At 42.7% G+C, this 23868-nt stretch overlaps 1 protein-coding gene across 1 annotated transcript; it reads left to right on the top strand.

Moving 5' to 3' along the window:
• Positions 1 to 221: 221 nt before the first annotated feature.
• Positions 222 to 23398, top strand: LOC107110981 (solute carrier family 22 member 7-like). Its single transcript, XM_015411847.1, has 10 exons — positions 222 to 599; positions 7331 to 7434; positions 9121 to 9275; positions 10378 to 10546; positions 11409 to 11532; positions 12270 to 12376; positions 14048 to 14262; positions 17094 to 17202; positions 20034 to 20240; positions 23380 to 23398. The coding sequence occupies exons 1-10, from the start codon at positions 222 to 224 to the stop codon at positions 23396 to 23398; spliced, it is 1587 nt and encodes a 528-aa protein (XP_015267333.1).
• Positions 23399 to 23868: the final 470 nt, after the last annotated feature.

The raw sequence follows: 23868 nt of genomic DNA on the forward strand, positions 1-23868 counted from the left end.
ACAGTTCTTGTGAGCTCATTATAAAAGGCTTGTCTCTCCCAAGTCTCATGACTAGATGCGCATTAGGTCTGTAAGGCTGCTTGCTCACTGTGAAATTAACCACATTTAACTTGCCTGCTTAAAGTGCTTAATCGACTTCAACAGCCAGACTTCTTCCAGCTCCTCCATCCAGTCATTCAGCTCTTCCATCTTCTCTGCCCCCAATTTTCTTCCAAGAAGCAATGAAATTTGAGGAGTTTCTTCTGGAGGTGGATGGCTTTGGGAAATACCAGATACTGGTATACCTGATGCTTTGCCTGCCCAGATTGGTCATTCCCATGCACTTCCTACTACACAATTTCATCTCAGCCTCACCATCTCACCATTGTATTATCCCAAACTTCACTGGCATTTCTAACCTCAGCCAGGATGAAATTCTCCTCACCAGCCTTCCAAGACAACCTGATGGGACACTGAGTTCCTGTAAAATGTTCTCTAGACCACAGTATCACTTGCTGGTAAATTCTTCCCGGAATATGGACAACACATCATCCATTCAGAGCTGCCAGCAAGGATGGGTCTACGATCACTCACAGTATGTATCAACCACAGCTACTGAGGTAAGCATTTGGTATACCCCTGTTTACAAGACATGGTGTTTCCTTTGGGGTTGTGGAGCGAAAGGGCGAGCTGTCACATGCTGACTAGGATAGTAATGAATGCTTTATTTATAGGAGACAGCTGGAAAACATACAGGTCCAGTTTCTTCCAAAATTGTTATCTTAGTCTTCCAGTGTTATTCCATAGCTATTCACTGGCCCCAGTCACAGGGGCTAGATAATGTGGGGAGGAGGCATGGCTATTAGCGCCGTTGCAATTTGAGCCACTGCAACGCAATCAGAAGCAACGGTGGCAAACAGCGTTGTTTTCGTCGACGCGTGGTTCTTGCAGTGCTTCAACGGGGCAAAAGGAGCACGTTGGGGCGATCAGACGAAGACAGTCCATCTGTGGCCCGTGGCAAACCGTTTGCTAGTAGCTCATGGGTGGTACTTTTTAACTCTGGATCTTTGGCGGTAAGCTACGGGCTGGGGACAGGCAGGCCACGCTTCCCAGATGTTTCTGTATGATCGCACCCATTTCGTCTGCCTGGCAGTCGTGCCTCTCCCGAGGCAAATTCTCTGTGTGACCAGGACCACTGACAGGTTTTATACTGTTACACTTATTTACAACATAAACCTAAGCCTTTGAAACCATGGGTGGTTTTTAGAAAACACCAATCTGATATCATATATTGAAACACCTCCCAATGGTTTGGATCCAATCAGCTTTTCTGTTTGTGAGAAAGGAAGGAAGGGTCCCCTCTGACTACTTAAAATACTGTGCTGAGATCATAGGACCTGCATGAACAAAAGCTACGTGTGAAGGAGACTGTAGTAAGAAAGGGAATTGGGCAAGACTGAGTGGCTCCAACCCAATGAGATCAGAGTAGAATGCCTATTTCCCTTTTGCAAGTAAAATACTGAAACTCAGGCAGGATGAATTGCCAGCCAGGGATGGCACTGGAACAAGTTGAGCAATTGTCCCCAACCTGTTGAATTTTTTAACAAATGGGACTATAGAATTATAGACTATAGAATTCTCAACACAGGCTGATCTCCTAAAGTCTTGGCTAATTAGCACATAGGCTCTTTGTATGTTACAGTTTTGAGGGAACTTTTTAAAAAGTGCAGATAGTAGCACTAGGCACAGAATTTGGCTTTCTAAAGACAAAACCAAACTGGAACAAAAAAACAAAACAAAAAACAGACAAGTTTTCAGCCCTCGTGGTTGAAGGGGGGTGGGTGGGTTACGCCTGCAAAAATCACCGAAGCAATCTGCCTGATCAAGATTATCTGTAGTTGTAGACTTTAGTGCTTGTGTAGTTTCTTGTCCCCTGCCATGATCAGCAAAACCAAAATAAATTATGCAAAACAGTTACAGGGGTAATATGCAAATTTGCTACATTTGCACAATTTCTGTAGAAATTTGGATTAACACATTCATAGAACGTCTCTATAATCTATTTCACTGTTTCAAAAACCAGTTACAAAATCTAATATGCCGACAGGATGATGAGTGGGTTTTCCACTATGCAATTTTGGTTTTGTCTCAATGTGCCATAAAACAGTGTCTTTTAAACTGTTAATCATCTAATGTGCCAAAAAATCAGATACTTGTGAGAGAATAGATAAATGAATGTGTAATGCACAGTGAGTGTTCTGTCTACTCCTTTTGTATAATACAAAAATTCCAGTTCAGAACAGAATCCAAACTGCGCAAAAGTATAATCAGAAAGCTACCTCTCAACTGCCTCCTGCCTTCTATAGCATGACAGAGCAGGAGTTGGTTGATACTGACCCTTTCTGCACTTGGACCTCACCCTGGGTTTTCTCTGTGTTTACCTTGCTGTTATCTCTGTTTATCTGTTGTTTTCTGCACTAATTTTGTCCCACTCCAATTTGCTTGCCTGCCCTGGTTATAAATTCTGCATTGCGAACAGGGGTGTCTGTCCTAGATGGCAGGAAAGGGGCAGGGAGGATTGAAACCAAGTTAAAAATTCTACACTTAAATCTGCACCAGGGCCACTCTGGATCGAGGGAAAGCCTATGATTAAACAGGATCCATCTACCCCGGGTCAACGGTGGTCCAAGCCCAGGGTGACCACAATGTAATGCAGAATTGACAAAAAAACAAAACAGGATAAAATGATGGGTGAACTCAAGTGTAGTGCAGAATAGTTAGAAGGAGAAAGCATTGAATAAAGGTCTAGTGTGGAAAGGGCCACTTACTAAAGAAATTCCCTCTTTCTCCTGGTTTCCTGGGAATGAATGTCAAAAATCCATTTGGTGCCAGTCTCTGAGAACTTTCTCAACCATGAGGACTAGAAATCTCCTTATATATAATTCTGTTTTGGTCATGGACTCCCCTGAACATTCTAACACGCTCCAAAATCAGTTGGCTGAATGATCTGTCATTCAGAAGGTCTCCCTATCCACTGGCTGTGTTGCCTTAGTCCTGCCTCCAACATTATAAAGTTTACTGTTCCTCTCTCCCCCACAGCCAGTCAGAACACAGAGGTCATTTGCATATGTGGCCTGATTAGCCTTTGCCTCTAACATTCTAAATAGTCTGCTGTTGTTGTTGGGAGTCCTGAGGTAAAATACATATCCCAATCTCCCTGTAGGGCCTGGAGATCTCCCCAGCCACAGCACATCATTTCCCCTACAGAAGATTTCCCAGCTATTACAACTGATGTCCAGATGACCAAGATCAGTTCTCCTGGAGACAATGGCTGCTTTGGCCAGTGGACCCTATGGCATTATACCCTGCTGGCAGGAGCTGGGACCAGAGACGGGAGCTCACTCCATCACACGGCAAAATAACATAAGTCAGGGGTGGAGGGAATCATACCTGTTACCATGAGGCTGTCCTCCCATACTACCCACTTGGGGCAGCAAAATGACTTGAGACATCCCTGCCTTATAGCTAAACAGAAGGAAATAAAAATAGCTTGCCTCCCTCTATTTTCCCCTTCCCTCTGCCACCTCACCAGCCACAGCCGAGACACTCACCTGGAGCTTCCTTCCCACAATGAGCCTTACTCCTAGTGTTTGAATAAATTAAAGTTAAGAAATAAAACTCTCAAAACAGGCAATTTCAAAGGGAATAAAAAGAACATAGGCAATTATGAATGAAGAGGGTTCCTAGGTACCCTGGGTACCTTGGGAATGCAGTGCTCAGTAGGCAGTTAAAAAGGGGAAAGTGTATTGTTACCAGTCTTACTATCAGATGATCCTTACTTCTTTGGCATAAGAACTTAAGAAGAGCCCTGCTGGACCACACCAGTGGTCCGTCTAGTCCAGCATCCATGTCTGACACAGTGGCCAACCAGTTCCTTTGGAGGGCCAACAACAGGGCATAGAGGCTGAGACCTTCCCTGATGTTACCTCTTGGCTCTGGGATTTAGAGGCTGACTGCCTCTGAATGTGGAAGTTCCCCTCAGTCACCATGGCTAGTAGCCACTGACAGACATATTCCTCTGGCCATCACTATATCCTCTGGCAGCAAATCCCACATTTTAATCACTCTCTGTGTAAAGTAGTATTTCCATTTGTCTGTCCTAAATCTACTGCCCATCAGCTTCATTTGATGCCTTCAAGTTCTAGTATTTTGGGAGAGAGAGAAAAGGCTCTCTTTGTCAACTCTCTCCACCTCATGCATAATGTTATAAACCTCTATCATGTCCCCCCTTAGTCATCTCTCTTCTAAACTGAAAAGTCCCAGACTCTTCAGCCTTTCCTCATAGGGAAGGTGCTCCAACCCAATGCTCCCTCTAAGCTGTGGAATCTTGTGAGCAAAAATTCTACTCTGTGAGCTACTGGCATGAAGGTTGTGAGCCAGCGATTTGGCTACTGCATAAATTAGTTTGCTCCGGAGCCATCCTTCCTGAGCTAAGTCAAGAATGTTTGAGCCGGAGGCTAAAAAACTGTGAGCTAGCTCACACTAACTCAGCTTAGAGGGAACACTGCTCCAACCCCCTAATCATCTGGGTTGCCCTCCTCGGTACTTTGTCCAGCTCTGTGATATCTTTTTTGAAATATAGTGACCAAAACTGCACACAGTATTCCAGATGAGGCTGCACCATAGACCATATACAGGGGCAGTAGAGTATTGGCTGTTTTAAGTTCGATTCCTTTCGTAATAATCCCTAACACACTCTGGGTTGGCACTTTAATTGAGCTAGCCACTATGAACCCAAGGTCTTTCCCCATCTGTGTGTCAGCAAGTTCAGACCCCATTAACATATATCTACAGTGCAATCCTAAACAGAGTTACACACCTCCCTTCAATGGAATGAGAAGGGTTTAACTTTGTTTAGGATTGCACTGTCAGTTTCTTGTGCTGAAAGCCGTTTTTTTTGTGAACTCAAGAGAACCCATGCCACTGCATTAGCTACAGAAAAAGCACTGTTGTCACATATTAACCCAAATATAAATAATTGTGCATTTTAAGTAGATACGGGCAAGTTTATTAGCCATTAAGATACATGTTTATTACATTAATGATCAGCTGCAACAAACAACATTCACTCAGAGAAGAGATTTGAACTAGTGCCTTGATCAGACGTTTCACTTCTTTGTGGAAGAACGTTGATCCTTTTTGTTGGATTTGCCCTCTGCTTCTGCTTGTGGCCTTATCGGATTCTGCTCTGTTCTGTATGCCTCTGGGGTTATATTTTTGCTTTCTCATTTGTCTGCTGCTGTCTCATCCTTTGGGGGGGGGGATTATTTTTGGCCAGAGTGATTTCATTGCACAGTTTTATTTATGCGATTGTATTTGGATATGTTTTTATTGGGAAAGTGAGCTATAAATATCTTAATTAATAAATAAGAGAACCCATGCCACTGCATTAGCTATAGAAAAGCACTGTTGTCACATATTAACCCAAATATAAATAATTGTGCATTTTAAGTAGATACGGGCAAGTTTATTAGCCATTAAGATACATGTTTATGACATTAATGATCAAATGCAACACACATCATTCACTCTGAGAAGAGATTTGAACTAGTGTCTTGATCAAACGTTTCCCTTCTTTGTGGCAGAACGTTGATTCTTTTTGTTGGATTTGCCCTCTGCTTCTGATTGTGGCCTTATCGGATTCTGCTCAGTTCTGTATGCCTCTAGGGTTATATTTTTGCTTTCTCATTTGTCTGCTGCTGTCTCATCCTTGGTGGGGGGGGGAATTATTTTTGGTCAGATTGATTTCATTGCACAGTTTTATTTATGCGATTGTATTTGGATATGTTTTTATTGGGAAAGTGAGCTATAAATATCTTAATTAATAAATAAGAGAACATATGTCTGTTCTGCAGAGGAAGGAATTAGTGCAATGCAGTAAACTCAGTAGCAAGAGAAGAGGCTAAGCCCTTTGCAAACAACATTTCCTACGCACAGGGAGTGAGAGGCTTGTGACTGCACCCTTTATGCTCCTGGAGCACATGCCTGCCCAGTGGCCTAATCATACAGAGCCCAGTTGTGTCTAGTGAATACCTGTTTCCGTAGTGTACACACTGCAAAAACAACAACAACAAAAAACCCCACCCCTTCTTCTTGACTTGGGATCTATGCATATAAGCCACTGAGCAGAGGGACCCTCCAACATGTGGGAGCTGGGTGCTCTGAGAAGGCTGTGCCAGTCACCATAATCACAATTAATGTTTTATTATGCTTATTTGTTGGTTGCTTTGAATTGGTTAATCTCTGTTAGCTGCCTTGGTCCCAGTTGTCTGGGAGAAAGGCAGGCATATATTTTAAATAAATAAATTCTCTCTCTCACACACACACACACTCACTGAGAATGTTTGCACATGATTGTAATTATCTAGAGGTGCTGCTCCACATTAGTCAACCATTTTGATTGAAATTACAAATGCCATTAAATAAATCTTTTACACATCAAATATATATTCATTCTGATGGAGGAGGAAAATGTAGCAGCAGACTCTCAAATATGACACACACACACCCTAGCATGCAAACATAGTTTGCTTCTTAGGTGAGGACAACCAATTGCTAATGAGTTTTTAATTTTGTAACATGTGAATTTGGGGACGCCACAGTGGTAGAGCATCTTAACAGTGATTCTGAAAGAACTTTAGGGGGTTTTCCTTCATGGTAAACCACCAAGTTGAAAAGTGGAGATCCTACTGTTCAAATAGATCCTAAAAGTTTGCGACAATTAGTGCAGGTTCTTATGACCACTATGAAATTTGCTAGATATGCTTCTGTATGGCAGTGGCATCATATGACAGCCACAATATGTAAAAAAAAACCCTGCCAATACATAAAAGATCCCTTAATATATGGAGAGTTTTCACATGAGCACTGCATATTCTAGATATCAATTGATGGCATGGATATACTCATTAAAAGGAGGACAGTGACTGCCTTTTGTAAAGTTTAGCTGCATAAAGCTACCTCCACATGTTCCTTACCTTTAATAATTTGCTTATCTGCACAACCTGTACCACTCAGCTGAAGGCAGCCTTTGTGACTTGCCAGGGGACTCAATCTAGATTAATTGTCATAGTGCCAGGCAGGCAGTAAAACTAGGAGGTTCCTTAAAGCTACAGTCATTTTGACCTACTTCGGTCACGAACTGTGTAGGCCTACATCTGCCTTTTATAGTCCTCCATGATCAGCTCTATAGATCAGGAGCATGGAGGCACATAATATGCCTCAGCTTTGACTAGAGGAAAGCTAGAGTTTGCCAGTCTAGGCTTTGATATTATTGGTTCTAATGTTCCAGTGGGACCTGGTGTGTGAGAAGAAAAGCCTAAACCAAGCTATTGCTACCTTCTTCTTTATTGGGGTTACCCTTGGATCTGTACTCTTTGGCTACTTGTCTGACAGGTGAGCATTTGTTTATATTCCTAACTTGATTTGTTGCCTAATGTTGGGGCAGATAATAACATAATAACAAAAGCACATCCAATGTGACATATGGTGGTGGAAAGTGCCGTCAGGTTGCAGTAATGTATGACAACCCTGTAGGGCTTTCAAGGCAAGAGACAGAGGGGGGATTGCCATTGCCTGTCTCCACACAGTAACCCTGGACTTCCTTGGTGTTCTCCCACCCAAATGCTCACCACTCCTTCCAAATGCTGAAGTTGCAGCAGATGACTAATGAGATTTCAGATTTCTGACATTTCTAAGACTAGAAATGTCTGCTGCTGCTGCTGCCCAAAACTGAAGGTGCTACAGGTCCTACTGATGTTGCCAAGCCACTCCCACGATACATTGTTTTGGCTCAACTCACTCCAAGCCACGCCTACTTGTTTAGGGTTGCCAGTTTCCAGGTGAGGCCTGGAAACCTCCCAGAATTATAAATCATCTCCAAACATCAGTTCCTCTGGGGAAAAGTGGCTGCTTTGCAGGATGGACTGTATGGCATTATGCCCTCCCAGAGGCCCCTACCCTCCACAAACCCCACTGTCCTCGGGCTCCACCCCCAAATCTCCAGGAATTACCCGACCCAGAGCTGGCAGTCCTATAACTGTTTCACCTCCAGGTAGGAAGGGATCTCTGGTGCTTTACAGAAGAGTAAATAGCAACTATGAAGGCTCTATTTTGGATCACAGGGACTAACCTTTCCCTCTCTACCATTTCCCCTGTCTCAATCACTCCAGCATCTTAAGGCTCTGTTTGCCCTGTGTGAGGGGAGTATGCATGCACCCCATCGGTCGCTGTCTTTTCCCCCTGTGGATCAAATAGTAGCTCAAGAGGAAAGGTTGATACTGGGGGGAATGGTGTGCTTGTCCCACTGCACTGCCCTGCTCCAAATCAGGACTCCCACAGTTGCAGTTTCCAGTATTTAACAAGTTCAGAGAATCCATTCACAGATCTCCTGTTAGGGTTTGGCCTTAAGCATATTGAACTGCATCTTCTGATGGCTTGTGGTGAGTTTATTTATCCACAAGAAGTCACTGTTGATTCATATTGGGAAGGATAAAGTGGGTTAGATGTTAATGTTTGAACACAGCAAGGAAATGCTACTTTTTCTCTTTACATCCTTAATAAATAGCTTGAGATGCCTCAAGTAAACCAGTGGGGTCTTACTTGATGCTCGCAGCCCTACAAATGTGCTTATGGTAGTCAGTGGTTACACTGGATTCAGACGTCTCATTCTTTTTCTCTCCACTCAATTACTCATACCTTTGCTATACATATTTCCTTAGCTTGTGGGGCACTATGATTTGGCGTGCTATCTGGAACGTGACTGCTATCGAGTAACAAAAGCATTTATCAATACACAGCACACCGTCTCCCGTGTCTGGCCTGTTGTAGCCCTGACAACAGTTTTCAGCTTCCATTTTCCTAGCCATTTCTCTCCTGGTTGGCCATGTCAGTGAACCTTCAGGCTCCGGTTGCAGTTTGTAGCAGAGCTTGGTGCGAAAGGAGCCTGACAAGAATGGTGAGAATGGTGCAGTGAAGATTAAAATGTTTTGGCCTGGTCCAGCAAGGCACTTCTTATGCTATTCTTGTATTATGCTCTCAGGAAGAATAATGGTAACAGTGTTCTGGTTTGATCCCCCCCAGATTTGGCCGGAGGAGGATTCTTCTGCTCGCTTTTGCTGTCACGCTGTTCTTTGGAATCATGACTGCTTTTTCAGTGTCCTACCTGATGTTCATTGTCATGAGGTCACTCTGTGGGGTGGGGCTCACAGGCATATCTATCATCTCCTTGATCTTAGGTGAGACATCCCGAATGAGAAGTGAATCCAGGAAGCACCTGAGCATTCGCTCAGTGGCTGGGGGTTGTTGGTATCTGTCAGATGTTCTTCTGCTCTTCCTACTCTCTATCCACACATCAGCTGTCAACCTGATTTCAAGGCATTTCAACCTGCCTTGTACATTTAGCACCTACTGTTGTGCATATGCTGTATATGTTCATTTGCTTAAAAATGTGTTTGTTGCTTTACCAAATAGGGTATCCATTGCTATTGTGATTTCTGTGTTGTTGCACAAGTGTCACAAGCATGAGTCAGAGGTTATCTGCTGATGTATCAATGGCAAGCAATACAGTCCCCCCTGCCCAATGGGTTCAGGGACTCTTTGACTGGCCATATGGAAGGATTTTTGATTAGTTAACATGAGAATATAAGAACACATGAACACACGAAGCTGCCTTATACTGAATCAGATGACAAAGTCTGTATTGTCTTCTCAGACTGGCAGCAGCTCTCCAGGGTCTCAGCCTGAGGCCCTTCACATCACCCACAACCTGATCCTTACTGGAGATGATGGGGATTGAACATGGGACCTTCTGCATGCCAAGCAGATGCTCTATTATTGAGCCACAGCCCCTCCCCAAGCCCTGTTGGATCAGACGTGGGCTTATTTAGTCCCGCATCTTGTTTGTCACGGCAGCTATCCAGTTGCCCTGGAGGGCCAACAAAGAGGCCAGGAGCTTCCCCTGATGTTGCCTCCTTGCACTGGGTTTCAGAAGTTTACTGATTCTGGATGTGGAGATTCCCATTAGCCTCCAAGCCTGGTAGCCATTGATAGGCTATCCTCCAAGAATCTTTCTAACCCCTTTTTAAAACCATCGATGCCCATAGCCATCACTATGTCCTCTGGCAGTGAATTCCACAATTTAATTACTGGTCCAGTAAAGAAGTATTTCCTTTTGTGCATCCTGAATCTATTGCTCCACGATAGGACAATACTTTGTCAAGCATGGAATGAAGTGCTGGCTCCTGAGTCACTCTCTTTGCTGTAGTCAACAATGGAACAACCCGCATAAAGGTTGAACTGAATCCCAAAGGTGTATGCTGATCTGTTGTTAACTTTCAGCTGTAGAGTGGACAGACATCAAGCATCGCACCTTCTGTGGCACCATCAGTGGCATTTCCTGGTCTGTTGGATACATGATCTTGGCACTGCTGGCTTATCTGATCCGAAGTTGGCGTTGGCTCCTGCTAGCTGTTACATCTCCCTGCCTCCTCAGTATTGTCATTTGGTGGTGAGTGAATGTGGAACTCTTCTAAATCTTAATACCCACCATGAACTTCAGACGTTTCCCTCTATTGCCAGCCCATGTTGTCCTCTCTCAGTCTTTCCCAGCTTCTTCCTTTTTATACTCCATGACCCTCCTGGTCAAATAATATCTGGCTTTAATGCTTTGGTTACATACTGTATTCTTTATAGGAAGTCTGAACAATATTTTTGTCTATTTGTATATTGAAGAAGAATCTCTTGAAACAGGACCACATCCAGATTCCTGTCTTTGCGATTCCTTCTGATATACCAGTCCTCACACATTGTAATCTTTGAACTGTATTTATTTCTTCTTCTGCAAGTACTGCAATAGTCAGTCTTGTTTACTTGGTGGCAGAGGCATGCTTGTTGCCATATGATTAGCTCATTTCAGCATTCATTCATTCATTCATTCATTCATTCATTCATTCATATGCCAGCTTTCTCCCCAGTGGGGACCCAAAGTGGATGACATCATTCTCCCCCTTTCATTTTATCTCCACAGCCACCCTGTGAGGTAGGCTGATCTGAGAGTGTGTGACAAGCCCAAGGTCACCCAGCAAGGTTCCATGGCTCAGTGGGGATCTGAACCTGGACCTGCCAGATCCTAGTCTGACTCTCCAACCTCTGCCCATTGTCTAGAAGCAATAACAAACACTAGGGAACCCAACGCCATCTGAGAGCACAAGTGCCTTGCACTTCTAAAACCTGTGGTGCAGCTGGAATGCCCAAAGAGGAATATGCACGTGAAAGATTTGCATGTTTCAGATGTGCACCCTTCTTGCAAATATTAATGTGTAAATTGCCCAGGATACAGTATTCAAAGTTTCTTTTCTGTCCCTGATCAGGTGGCTCCCAGAATCTGCCCGGTGGCTTCTGACGAAGAAGGAGGTGGAGTCAGCACACTCCTACCTTTCTAGATGTGCCAAAGTCAATGGCAAGAAGGACTTCCACTCCAAGATAACCATGGAAGTGAGTGAACACCTAAAAAGAACCCAGTCTTCAAAGCTGAAGGAAGAACAACCTCTAAACAAGGAAGGGGTGCTATTTAGGCTTAAGTATTTGTTTTCTTTTTACACTCAAAGCCGTTGCTCATTGATATGACTTTTATTAACTTAATTTTGAAAATGCTCTGCTAATTATAGTACATTTTCTTACTTGATGAATTGTTTTGACTGCAAGAGGAAGACAGTATTTATGGACCTCCCCTCCTCCAGGAATAAGAATTAATGATTAGCAATTGATTCATGAATGCCATGGCCACAGGCAATGACTAATACACTTTTACTATATTAATGTAATATGTTGAGAAATGTGGGAACATTGGAAGAGATGGCAGCACTTGCAAAGTGCTGCTCAGTTGTTGCAATGAGTGTGTGTGAGTGCAATACTTGTGCAGTATGTTACACATGAATATTGTGGGTAGGTAGTGTGAGTGAGCGCTTAAGACCAATAGGGTTTCTTCCCACTGAAAGTCATAGTCTTTCTTGATTGGTCCGTTCCACAACAGCAGCCAATCAGGTTGTTGATTTTAGGATACTGAGAGTCTATGAAGCTTGTGACTGAAGCTCAGCCTCATTCTTCATTCAGGCTATCTACATAAGACAATACATAACAGATGGGATCTAGTCTAAGTAAAGTGGAGCACAAGACTCAGAGAGGTATTTTCCCTTTCCTTTTCTCTGCTGCACCATTGGCTGCAATTGTAGATCCTGCAGAAGACAGTGATTACAGATGAGTCACGGAACTACTTCTACTGGCACTTGCTGAAGACGTCTAAACTGAGGAAGATTACACTTTGTTCTGCTACTGTATGGTATGGGTTCTGAGATATGATATGATTAGAGGACTGTAATTATTTCCAGCATTTCTAAGAGAAGGGGGCCAGATCATTTCTCAGAAGCTGTTACATCTAATTGCAGGGGGGAATTAGAATGCAAATGTATGTATTTATTTTTATCGGGAAGGGCTTTCTCATATATAGGGGTGTGTGCGTGTGTAGCTATGGGCAAACTAGATACAACGGGGCAACCCTCTTTGTTTATCATCTGCCTTGTTCTCATGTACAAAAGAGGTGAATTTTTATATCCAACACAGCATGCAAACCAAGGCAATTCCATAGTTTGTTGTCATATCATTTTTTTGGAGCATGCAAACCAAGGCAATTCCATAGTTCTCTGTTGTCATATCATTTTTTTTGGTGCTGATCTATTGTGATTTGCAAAACCTTTATCGCATTTGCAGCACATTCCTTTGGGTGTGAACTAATTTCGATGTTATTGTCTCCCTTGGGGTTGGGGGGTGGTGGAAGATCAGTGACATTTTGGGTATATGTGTGTGATCCTTTCACTCCAACCCTTTAAAGTCATAGCAACACTTCCTCTTCCACTGCCACCACCATTAACCTTTTTTTAGACGCATCTGTATCAAGAGATGTTTCCCTGTTTCTGCAGCTAGTAGGGAGAAACTGACACGTTTCGCAGGGAAGTGATGGTGGTTAGGAAACCTAGTCTATCTCACTATATACATACATCAGCCAAGCTTGACCTTGCTTGGTAGCAGCCAGGAATGGGTGGGTGCTGCTGGGACTGCAAAGGGTTCCCTTCCCTCTTTGCGAGAGAATTAGATAACGTACTAATCACCAGTGAACAAAGCTAATGATGGTATCTTTTAAGAGTAAATAAAAATTAGCCTTTGAACAGGCAGAGATTTCCACAGGGACTTCCATCCTCAGAACACCAGTTCCCTCCTCCTTCTGCCACCCCAGTGCCCCCTGAAACGCTATACCTGGGATAAAGGGAACTCTAAGGAACAGCATGAGAAAGAAATTGGAGGTCTGCAGTGGGTGGGGGCAAATGGCTGAAATTCACCTCCCTATTCCATTTGTGGAAATCTTTCTGCCTGAGGGCACAACTAGGCAATCCATATGACACAAGTTGGGGTGGGGGCTAACCTGACTTCTATCACAGGTAACACCAAATGCTGCAGGGGTGGAGTCAGCTCACAAGCACAGCATGGGGAGAGGAGGAGCTTCAGACTTTCCTCCCAAACTGTTTTTCCAAGCTGAAGGGGCCGTGGGGGACACCACGTGCTGCGGTCACTACACCTGGAGCCCCACAGAGGGATAAACAGTCCCCTCCATTGCTGAATCTGGCCCTGCAGCACTTGGGAATATTATTTTGCTGGTGTTAGATTTGACACAAGTCAGGATGGGGATTCCCTAACCAGACTCACGTCATACACATCATCTCATTGACACCTTACTGTCATCTTACTCCGTTCTTGGTTCTCATCCTGGCTGGTATGTATGTCTACTTGTAGGTGGCCATCAGCCATCATAGGCTATTAATGCTACTCGTTCAAACAATGATCTTCTACCAATCAGTGCCCATTCAACAAGCACCTTTAGCTATTCGCTGTGCAAATGCCTAGACATGATTCTCTTTGATTCGATTAATGTTTGCTGAACCTTCTGTTTGCTTTGCAGGTTTGGTGTATCATTCACATACTACGGCATCACTCTAAATATCAGTGGTTTCAGCTTGGATCCATACATGACGCAGTTTATGTTTGGGGCCATTGAGATCCCTGCCAAAGTGTGCGTCTATTTTGTCTTAGATCGCATTGGCCGCAGGCACTGTCAGGCATGGACTCTGATTGCGACTGGATTCCTCATTGCACTAAATTCATGCATCCCTGCAGGTGGGAGGCTCACCTTGACAGTTTTGTAGTGCCTTCAGGTGTTTAGTCCTAGCTTCATCTGTTGTCCCATTTTCTTTGCAGGTGAAGGAAGAAGGAAAATCATCAATGCAAATTTGAATAGAAATGCAGTCTTGCGACCAGTTATATACCTGCAGAGAATCAATAGAACTTGAGCAGGTGTAATTTGGTTGCAAGACTGAAGTATATGCAAACACAAAAATTTCCTGAAGAAAAAAAGGGGGGGGGGAGTAGCCTTACAAATGGATCAGCTAAGAATCAACAAGTTTGTGCCAACATTATGCTGAACCCTCCGATATCCATAACTAATTTTAAGCCATTACTAGAAGACCAAGATTAGGGGTGTGCACTTTTCAGTTTAATTTAATTTAATTTTAGTTTTTCAGAAAGGGCATGAATATCATTATCCTGAAATTTTGGGAGTATTCATACTGCTTCAGGTTTGGAAATACTGGGTAGCCCAGCTGGAGGCAAGGTCTGCCACAATAGTTGTCAATGGGAAGTAGACCTGGCATCCAGACTTCAGAGGCCAGGTGGACTGCCACAATTTTCAATGATTGGTAGACCTGACATTTAAAGACTGGAGACCCGGTCTGCCGCTGATTGAATCAACATTTTCTTCCTTAACAGCACTCCTGTTTTGGTCCTATATCTACTTGAGCATTGCCTTTTGATTGTAATGGGACTGTATTTGTACCTTCCATTGTTTGACCTCTGAAGAAGGCCCAACTGGGTCAAAATGCATTAGGTCACTATTGTTTTCTCTTGGACACATGCTACTTTTAACTATATTGTGAGGCTCGTGTTGGGCCCTGAAATGCTTTTAAATGTCTTTGTAAGAAATACATGTATTTTTATGTACAATTAGTTCATACTTCGTCTTAGCTTTTGGCCCTGCTTTTGTTTTGTAACTTACCTTTTAGGTTCTTGATTCAATTTTGTTGGGTTATGTTTCCCCCCCCTTCCTTTTTTCTACCTGCCACTGATTGAAAACAGTGGTGGTAGACTTGGAATCTGGACTCAGCTGCAAGGTCTACCTACATTGATTCCAGTGGAAGCCAAACTGACCAGGAAAAAAAAATATCTTCAAATTCCAGGCTATAAATGTCAGAAATCCTGAAATTTCAGGGGTGCCTTTTGCCATTTTGGATATCCCTGAGTCAAAATAAAACAGATGCACATCCTTAACTAAGATTGCAAATACAGCCTAGTCACCCCTCTTATGATTTACCCTTCTGGTCCTTCTCCACTCCCCTTATTTGTATGTTCCATTCTCTCTTCCATCCCTCCTTTCTGTGTGTTGAGTGAGATAAGAATCCCAAGACTCAGCTCAACCAAGCCTTTGAGTAACTGCTGGACTGGGATAGATTCAGGTGGGGCAGCCGTCTTGGTCTGAAGCAGCAGAACAAGGTTTGAGTCCAGTGGCACCTTCAAGACCAACAAAGTTTTCTTCAAGGTATAAGCTTTTGCAAGCAAGCATACAGTGAAACAGAATTTCCTCAAGCCTTACGTACAGGAAGATGGGGAGGCAGCCTTCAGGAAGGACCAGTCAGTATTTAAAAGTTTCACATTACCTCCCCTCTAGGTTGAATGGAGAATTAGGATTCTTATCTCACTGTAACGGTGACTGTCTTAAAATCTATGATTCCTCACCCATCACAGGTGTTACCAAGCTTAACATGCCTAATAAATGATCTCTGTATTTACGCTGGCAAGGCTCCCCCGCTCCAAGGGGTGAGTTGACTTGGCAATCCTAGCATGCCTAATAAATGATCTCTGTATTTCCTTCTGATTAGATCTACATTTTACATAATTATATTCTCTTCTGTACTTCCTGAATTTCATGATCCCTTGACCCTACCTTTTAAAAAAACAAAAAACAAACAAACCCTCCACCATAAAATGAATGCAAAGTGAGTGTTCACTCATAGCATCTGAAGAAGTAGGCTTTGGTATATGAAGACTGATGCTGGAATAAGATTTTGTTAGTCTGTAAGGTTTATTGTACTGACTTTTTTAAAAACATTCTTTTAACAAAAACAGAAAAAAACAAGGGAGGGGGAACTTAAAATCCAGCAACAAAATAAGATTTTTTTTAAAAAAAAAAAGAAAAAAGAAAAAAAATCATGTCAATTAATAAATATGATATATGGAGTCTCAGAAACAAATGAAATAAGGAGTTAGATTGCCCTATTTTGCCAAAGCAATGGGATATCGCCTTAAAGTCTGTACCTACTATCTCTATGGATCTTGTTGAGACTTATTCAGTAAAAAATTATGTTTAGGATATTCTGGACTCCACAGCAACTCTTTAGCAAAGGACTGAGTAAAGTGACTAATTGTTGGTTTTGTAATTTACAGGCCATGTCCCTTAAACATATGCTTTGGGCATGTCATTTGTTTTTTCAGGGTAGAAGTTATTACTCATATCAGTTTTGTATTAGAACGTTCATTGATGCTTATATACTTTTAAAAGATCTGCTCATCTCTTGAAGGCTAACTGTTGGTCAACAAAAATGGACCCTCCATGCCCTTACTCATATTACATGTCTTACTCATATTACAACATTGGTAAGATAGAAGCCCACTTCCAGTAAATCAATGGACTGAGGACCTTAGAACTCTATTATCATTTGAACACATGGCATATATACACAATTGCATATGGACTTATTTTTAGATATTTGGAAATTGTTTACAGAAACTTATGTATTGTTAACTACCACTATTGTTATATTTTTGGCCTGTCTTTATGTATCTTGTTTGCTTATACTGACACTGGGTACCACACTCCTTTTACTTTCCTTTGTCAGAGCATGGACATGTCCGATCTGCTGTGGCCATATTGGGGAAGGGTTTCTCTGAAGCTTCTTTCACTACGGTCTTCCTATATACAGCTGAACTTTACCCTACTGTACTCAGGTAAGGGCCTCAGCTCCTTAATCAAACCAAGAGATCACATACTGAAGAATGGCAGGGACAGAAGGAAACTAAACCCACTTTCTCAGTTACTTGGGATCTTGGGGGGGGGTGTCTCTTTTCATGCTACATTTTGTAATATATTGCATGTGTGGAACAGTCATTTGAAAGTCTGCAATGAGCATGAACATGCACTATGATGGTAAGTTACACATTGGGTTGTTTGCCCTAGCTTGTATGCTAGGATTCTCCCCCCTACACAGGTTCCCCCCCCACACAGCAACTTCTGTATACCTCCTGAGTTTTCACTGCTTTTTTTGGTGACCTTTCCCAAACCTGCTTTGCTGCAGTGTTTTGTGAAAGATTACCGCAAAGCCAAGGTAGCACCCATGTGGACAGTAAAGTCTGGATCTTCCTGGTCTCAGCTACTTAGATGTTATTTTCCTTGGCCCAGTCTCCCGCAGCAGCCATTCCCCTTGTAGGTTTTTTTTTAAAATTAGCAATTGAATATTGTCATAATATAATAACAATATGTCTATCAGATTTTCCAAATTGGTTTCCCCCCCCAAAGTGACTCTCTAGTATCTTTTATTGTGGAGCTATGCCTTTCCCCCTTTATCTCCACAAGAAAAAGGAATAAGGACTTAGTTCTTTTATAAAAAAGGGAATCTGGGGATTCAAAATAACCTGATAGACAGACTAATAATAATAATATAACAATATCCAAATGCAGATTTTATTAACCCCCCCCCCCAAAAGAACTCCTTCCTGATTGGGGGGGGGTTGTGGGGAATTGTTGGTGCTGGGGGATTGAAGCAGGAAAAATGCAGGGAAACCTGCCATGTAGTGGCCCCATTGCCACTGTGCTATATTGGCAGCTGCAGCAGCAACAGGAAAACCATACAAAGACACTGATAATGCAATATACTATTTTGTGTTCCCCTTTTCTTTGGTGCTGAGAAGTTCAGGATACATCCATTTTCCATTGGAGGAGCAAACTCTGGATATAGCTTTATGAAAACCCTGTTTATTTACACGTCTTCCACCTTCCAAATCTAATAGTTTCTCAGCATGGAAAAAATCAAATTAATTTTCTTTGTCATATTTCAGCCAAACCAGGTAAATGTTTTTAATGCGGCTTCCAAGGGAGTTTGATGCATTGCCAAACACCTTCCAGGTAGCTTGGGACTAAGAGGTTTTAAGGGCTTCTTGAAGCAGATAATTGCCCAGTTGATGGTCCCCATGAGCTACCATGACACGTTATAATTTAAAAAGCACTTCTAATGTTCAGAACACATCACGTACATTATCACAGCAATCTTTACAACAATCCAGGACAGTAGTATGACCCCTGTATTGCAGATGGGAGACTAAGAGAATGACTTGCCTAAGGCTACCTCTTAGTGAGTTTATGGCAAACATGAGATTTAAACCATTGCACCTCCTGGATCACAGCTTGTTACCTTTCCTGGACACTGTGCTACACCAGCTCATATTATCAAGCCCAACCAAGAGGGTCATTCCTCCACAACGCTGTGTCAGAGGAAACAAGGCCATGATAGGAAAATCAAGACCACTACAAATCCAGTGTCACCATTTAACTACTTGCCAACCTTCGATCATGGAAATGTTATTGCCATTTTTTGCATGTTGGTAATCTAATGGGTGAATCTGGCAAACATATGGCATTTACACACAAATGCAGCCATGGGGGCGGGGGGGGGATGCACAGCTACAGGACATGACAAACAGTATGTGATGAGATGTCCTGAAAACAGGCTTTACATTGAATGAAGGCAGAGCATGCCAAACTGGGGGAGGTGTCTCATTTTCCCCTCTAGTTTCTTCTCTTTGGATCTAACTAGATGAGATACTGGAAGATATTTTTTTTTAATTAGATCTGTCTCAGCATTTAAATAAAAGGGAATAGCAGCTGTGTGGGGCACCTGACTGTATTGGGGTCACGGCACAAAGACAAGAGGATTTAACTCCTCCCCTCCAGGTGGTTTTACAGAACAAAACTCACCTTTCCCAGAGCTGTTATCAAGCTGTGAATGCGGGGGTGGGGGGGAGGAATAAAAGGGAGGAGGGGTTTCCTGAAAAAGACCATTATCCTCTCTTTGCCTTTTTCCCTCCTGGAGCTAAACAGTGGGGGAGAATTCAGTTTTGATCAGCAGTGTCATACAGGGGTAGGAAGAATTAAACCCACTCCCACATATACCCTCTGCCTCAGTACAGATCTAGGCATTGTGTAGCTGTTCTTTCTTTCCTTTTCCTTTTAATGCTGGGAATATTCAATCAGGAACCTCCCGGGATTTCTTTGGCTTGGCTGTTAGATTTGGGTATGCTGTTCTTGCATGGCCTTAAGGGGGCAGGTGCTGCTCCTTCCTTGTTCTTTCTCTTTTTCCTTCCCCATCAAGGTACATACTTTTCAGAGAGATTCCTCCCTATCCCAATAACCTTACAATTAAAAATTCAGCAATGAGAAGAGAGCAGGAAAAACGACACCAAGGCATGATTGTGTGCAAATGTAATTATGTATATTAAAGCTTACGTATATTAAAGAATATGTATTATGTATATTAAAGAATGAGAGCGAAAGGGTTATGCCAAATGGTCACTTAAAATGTGAGTATTTAGGAGTGATTTGAAGGTTGGGAGGAGAGAGAGATGGTCCCACACTCTGATTCATATACACTGGAAGCCAGTCTGGCCAGTGCAGGGGGAGAGCTTAAGAACTAGGTAAGAAGACCAAGTTCAAACCACTGGTGGGTGTGACTCCAAAGGAGGAGGCTTTTCTCACATAGTTACATTGGTCCCTCTTCTCTTGGCAGGCAAAGTGGCATTGGCTGCTGTTCATTTGTGGCACGGATTGCCAGCTCCTTAGCTCCTATGATCATGTTATTGGATGATACCTGGAGATACCTCCCACCTGTGATATTCAGTACAGTGGCAGTGTTGTCTGGAATGGTGGCCTTTCTGCTAACAGAAACTACCAACATCCAGTTGCCAGAGACTATCGAAGATGTGGAAGATGACAGGTGAGTGTCTAAGTCAGGTGATACAAGGGTTCCGGGAAAGTAACTTGAATGCACACACGACTTCAAGCAGGTATCTCTTTCTTGATATTCTTTTTCATTACCGGAGGATGACCATATATATTATGTGAAAAAATAGGCAGAGTTATATTTTCAATTCTGTTTTTGAAACTCTAAGCAGTGCATTTCCATGGACAATTTATCTGCTCATATGAATTTTCACATTATCATTTCTTCAACTGCTTACTTCAGTTGAAGACTCTTCATATTTTTGCATGTGCATGGTTCACTTATGGACAGAATCAAACTGAATCTAAGCACAAACTGGTTCATAAATATTTTCCCCAGTGAACTAGAACTAACAGGATCCATCAGCCAAGTTGCCCCCAAGCCTTACTGGAACTGATCCCTAAAGACAAGAATCAGCAACTGATTCAAAACAAGCAACTGATTCAAAATAAGACAGAACTAAGATGGCTTGGCAATTAAAATGTTCAAATACTGTGGAAGTATACATGGCCTTGGGCCAAAAAAGTTTTAATTATTCCACTGAGAATATTCCATGAGAGACTGTAAAATGGCTGTTCATGCAGGTGTGATCGGTTCCAAAGGCATATTTGTCTAAGCAAGCATAGTGAACTTCGGAATGGCTTGCCAGGCTTTTAGAATAAAGATATATGAAAGATGGATTCACAATACTCAACAGCCTATTCTTCTCTGCCCCACCCTCAGTATACTTAATCTGTCCCCAGTTCCATTTGGTATCCATCTGTTGGATTTAATGTTTGCATAGGGGCGTAGCTTGTGTAGAACCAAAATGTATAGGCCCAGTCCATCCCATCTTCCCTTTGAGGGTGCAGATCAGACTCCCCATGGGTATATAAAAATGAAATCTATTGCATGAAAGGTCAGGTGGGCCACAGCAAACTCAATCTTCCACTGCATATACATTGTAAATTTCTGCATAGGCATTGTCTCTATCATTGACATAATTTTTATCTTGGAGCAGAAATTGGAGTTTCATTCTGGTACACAATATTCACTGTTCGTTCTGTCATAAAGGAGTAAGCATAAAGAAACAAAGCGTTTCAGAACTTTCACTTACCACACTAAGTTTGGTTCTCTTTTCATTCTTTTCTTCAGAAATAAAAATATCTTGAAGACCAAAACATCCCAAGAAAGTATGCATACAGAAATTGCTCTTGAGCCTATGAGTCCAATGAGTACAGATGTTCCTCTTTGTCAACAGCAGGAAGCCAACAGTGACTGTGACATGAAGTTGCCTCCTAAGAACTCATTGCTAGCAAATGGAATGGACACTTCTGGGTGTTAGTAAGAGCTGGATATAAAGTGGAACCACATTCATTGCAGCTAATATGCAATATCAAAGTTGTGTTGTTTTGAAATTATGTCACTGTATTACTTATTTTTAAAGTGCAGTATGAACAGCAGTGTTGTAACTAGGGTGGCCAAGTCTCCCCTGCCCCGAACCCCTGTTCCCTGCCACCACTCAATGGGGCAGCAGGAGGGGGAAAAGGGGGGGGGATTGGGCATCACACCACTGCACTGGTTAAACCATAGAGTATTTGGTGAATCCTAGAACAGTGTGCCGATATGATGACTGTAAGTGATGTTGTGTTCTTGGTATAATGCCAATCAGGTGGGCCCTGACCCTCACCATCTCCCACAGGATGCCAGTGCTGGGCTGGCAACCTTATCTGTAACAGTTTGGTGTAGTGGTTAAGTGCGCGGACTCTAATCTGGGAGAACCGGGTTTGATTCCCCACTCCTCCACTTGCACCTGGCTGGATGGCCTTGGGGAAGCCGTAGCTCTGATAAGGAACTGTTCTTGAAAAAGAGCAGTTTCTGTCAAGAGCTCTCTCAGCCCCACCCACCTCACAGGGTGTCTGTTGTGGGGAGGGGAAGGGAAAGGAGTTTGTAAGCCACTCTGAGACACCTTTCAGTAGTGAAGGGTGGGGCATAAATCCAATCTCTTCTCTTCTCTTCTTCTAACAGCCTCAGGCACTAGAGGGCTGTGCCTTCTCAACTGCCTTTGCTATTTTGCTTGCTCACTTAACACGCTTGTGCATTAGCCTAGTTTGTAAATTTGGCTTTCCGTGGGCACCAGTCAGTTCAGTTACAGAGTAAAAATGTATGCTGACTAATTGCACCAGTGGAGAAGCTGGTAAGGAAATCCTCTCAGGTATTCAGATTAGATGAAGGACAGGCTTCCTCCATCCCAAGTCCTAGATAGGAACGAAAAATGTGCTGTGAGTCAGCAAGAGCTGGACTTTCAGTTATAGTCTCTTTGACATTTTTATATAAAGGACACAGGAGGAGTTAGGCCCAAAGAGGGGATCACACTAGCACTCCACAAAGTGAGGGCTGTCAACTTGTGGGCCTGGTTCACACTTACCTGGCATGAGGTGAGGGCAGCTGGCTTGCAGTAGCCCTGGCTCATGCCCGAAGTGAGCAGAGCTAGGTGGGGCTTTTGCCCAGCAGGGCTTCTGATTGGCTGTTGGACATCTGATTGGCTGTGCAGATTTTTAAAAATGCTTAACAGCAGCTACCACCAAGACACAAGGATCTTCACTGTGTGAATGAAGGTAAACTGTGTGTATGCATGAACATATTTTAAAAGAATATGTTCATTCTAAAAGTCATCCTGTTATACAGAGCTTGTGCCTAAAATGCTGAACAGTTACTATTAGAATTATGCATCACCTCAACCCTTGACATTTTTTAATTGGCTCTGTCTCTTGTGACAGCCATTTTGTGGTTGGCACCATCTCCAGTGTCCGTAAGATCAAAAAGATACCCACAGGCCTGAAACTGTATTTTGCTGCTTGTTGTTTAGTGTGGATGAAGGAGTGGATCTTGCTAAAAAAGAAAAGATTATTGGAGTTAAAAGGACATGAGATTTGGATGGCACAGATACCTGTGATACGATAAAGCTACGGTTAACACGGAAATTAATAACTATTATGTTAGACGTGCCATTTTGAGAATATGGAATAAATATAAGCCTAGGATTTGTCTGAAAATACCCCAGTGGTTATCACCACCAAAAGCTCATTTTAGAAGAGAAATGACAAGTTTGCATAAATGGTTAACATACTGTGATATGTTGGAATTCTTGCAGGGTGAACAGGTACTTCTAGCTTATGTTGGAAATGTGAACAGCATGAAGGAACATTTTACTATATGTGGTGGACAGGCAAGAAAGCAAAAACAAATTTCTGGATACAAATACAATTATTAATTCAGAAGATTTTAAAGATTAATATACAATTAAAACTAGAGTCTTTTGTGTTGGGATTAATGGACAAACAGCTGGAAAGAAGTCATGGAACTTTGTTTTTATATATGACAACTGCAGCAAGACTACTATATGCACAGAAATGGAAGAGTCCAACATTGCCTACAATAGAGGACTAGTTGAAGAAGATGTTGGAACTTGCAACAATCCAGGGCTATTTTTGGGAAGGAACGCACAAGAACGGAGTTCCTGCTGGCTCCCAAGTTGGCCACGCCCAGCAGGAACTCATTAGCATAATAGGCCACACCCAACAGAACCAAGAGTACAAAATCCAAGCCTATGCGGATGATATTGCCATTACTCTCCTGGACC

Source organism: Gekko japonicus, unplaced genomic scaffold (genome assembly GCF_001447785.1).
Source record: "Gekko japonicus isolate JY-2015 unplaced genomic scaffold, Gekko_japonicus_V1.1 scaffold359, whole genome shotgun sequence".
NCBI lineage: Eukaryota > Metazoa > Chordata > Lepidosauria > Squamata > Gekkonidae > Gekko > Gekko japonicus.

Excerpts from the sequence above, each read along its gene's own strand:
- LOC107110981 (XM_015411847.1), top strand. The coding sequence starts at position 222 with ATGAAATTTGAGGAGTTTCTTCTGGAGGTGGATGGCTTTGGGAAATAC. Across the intron at positions 12,377-14,047 it reads CTTTGTTCTGCTACTGTATG|GTTTGGTGTATCATTCACAT; the intron begins GTATGGGTTCTG and ends TTTGCTTTGCAG. Across the intron at positions 17,203-20,033 it reads CTTTACCCTACTGTACTCAG|GCAAAGTGGCATTGGCTGCT; the intron begins GTAAGGGCCTCA and ends TTCTCTTGGCAG.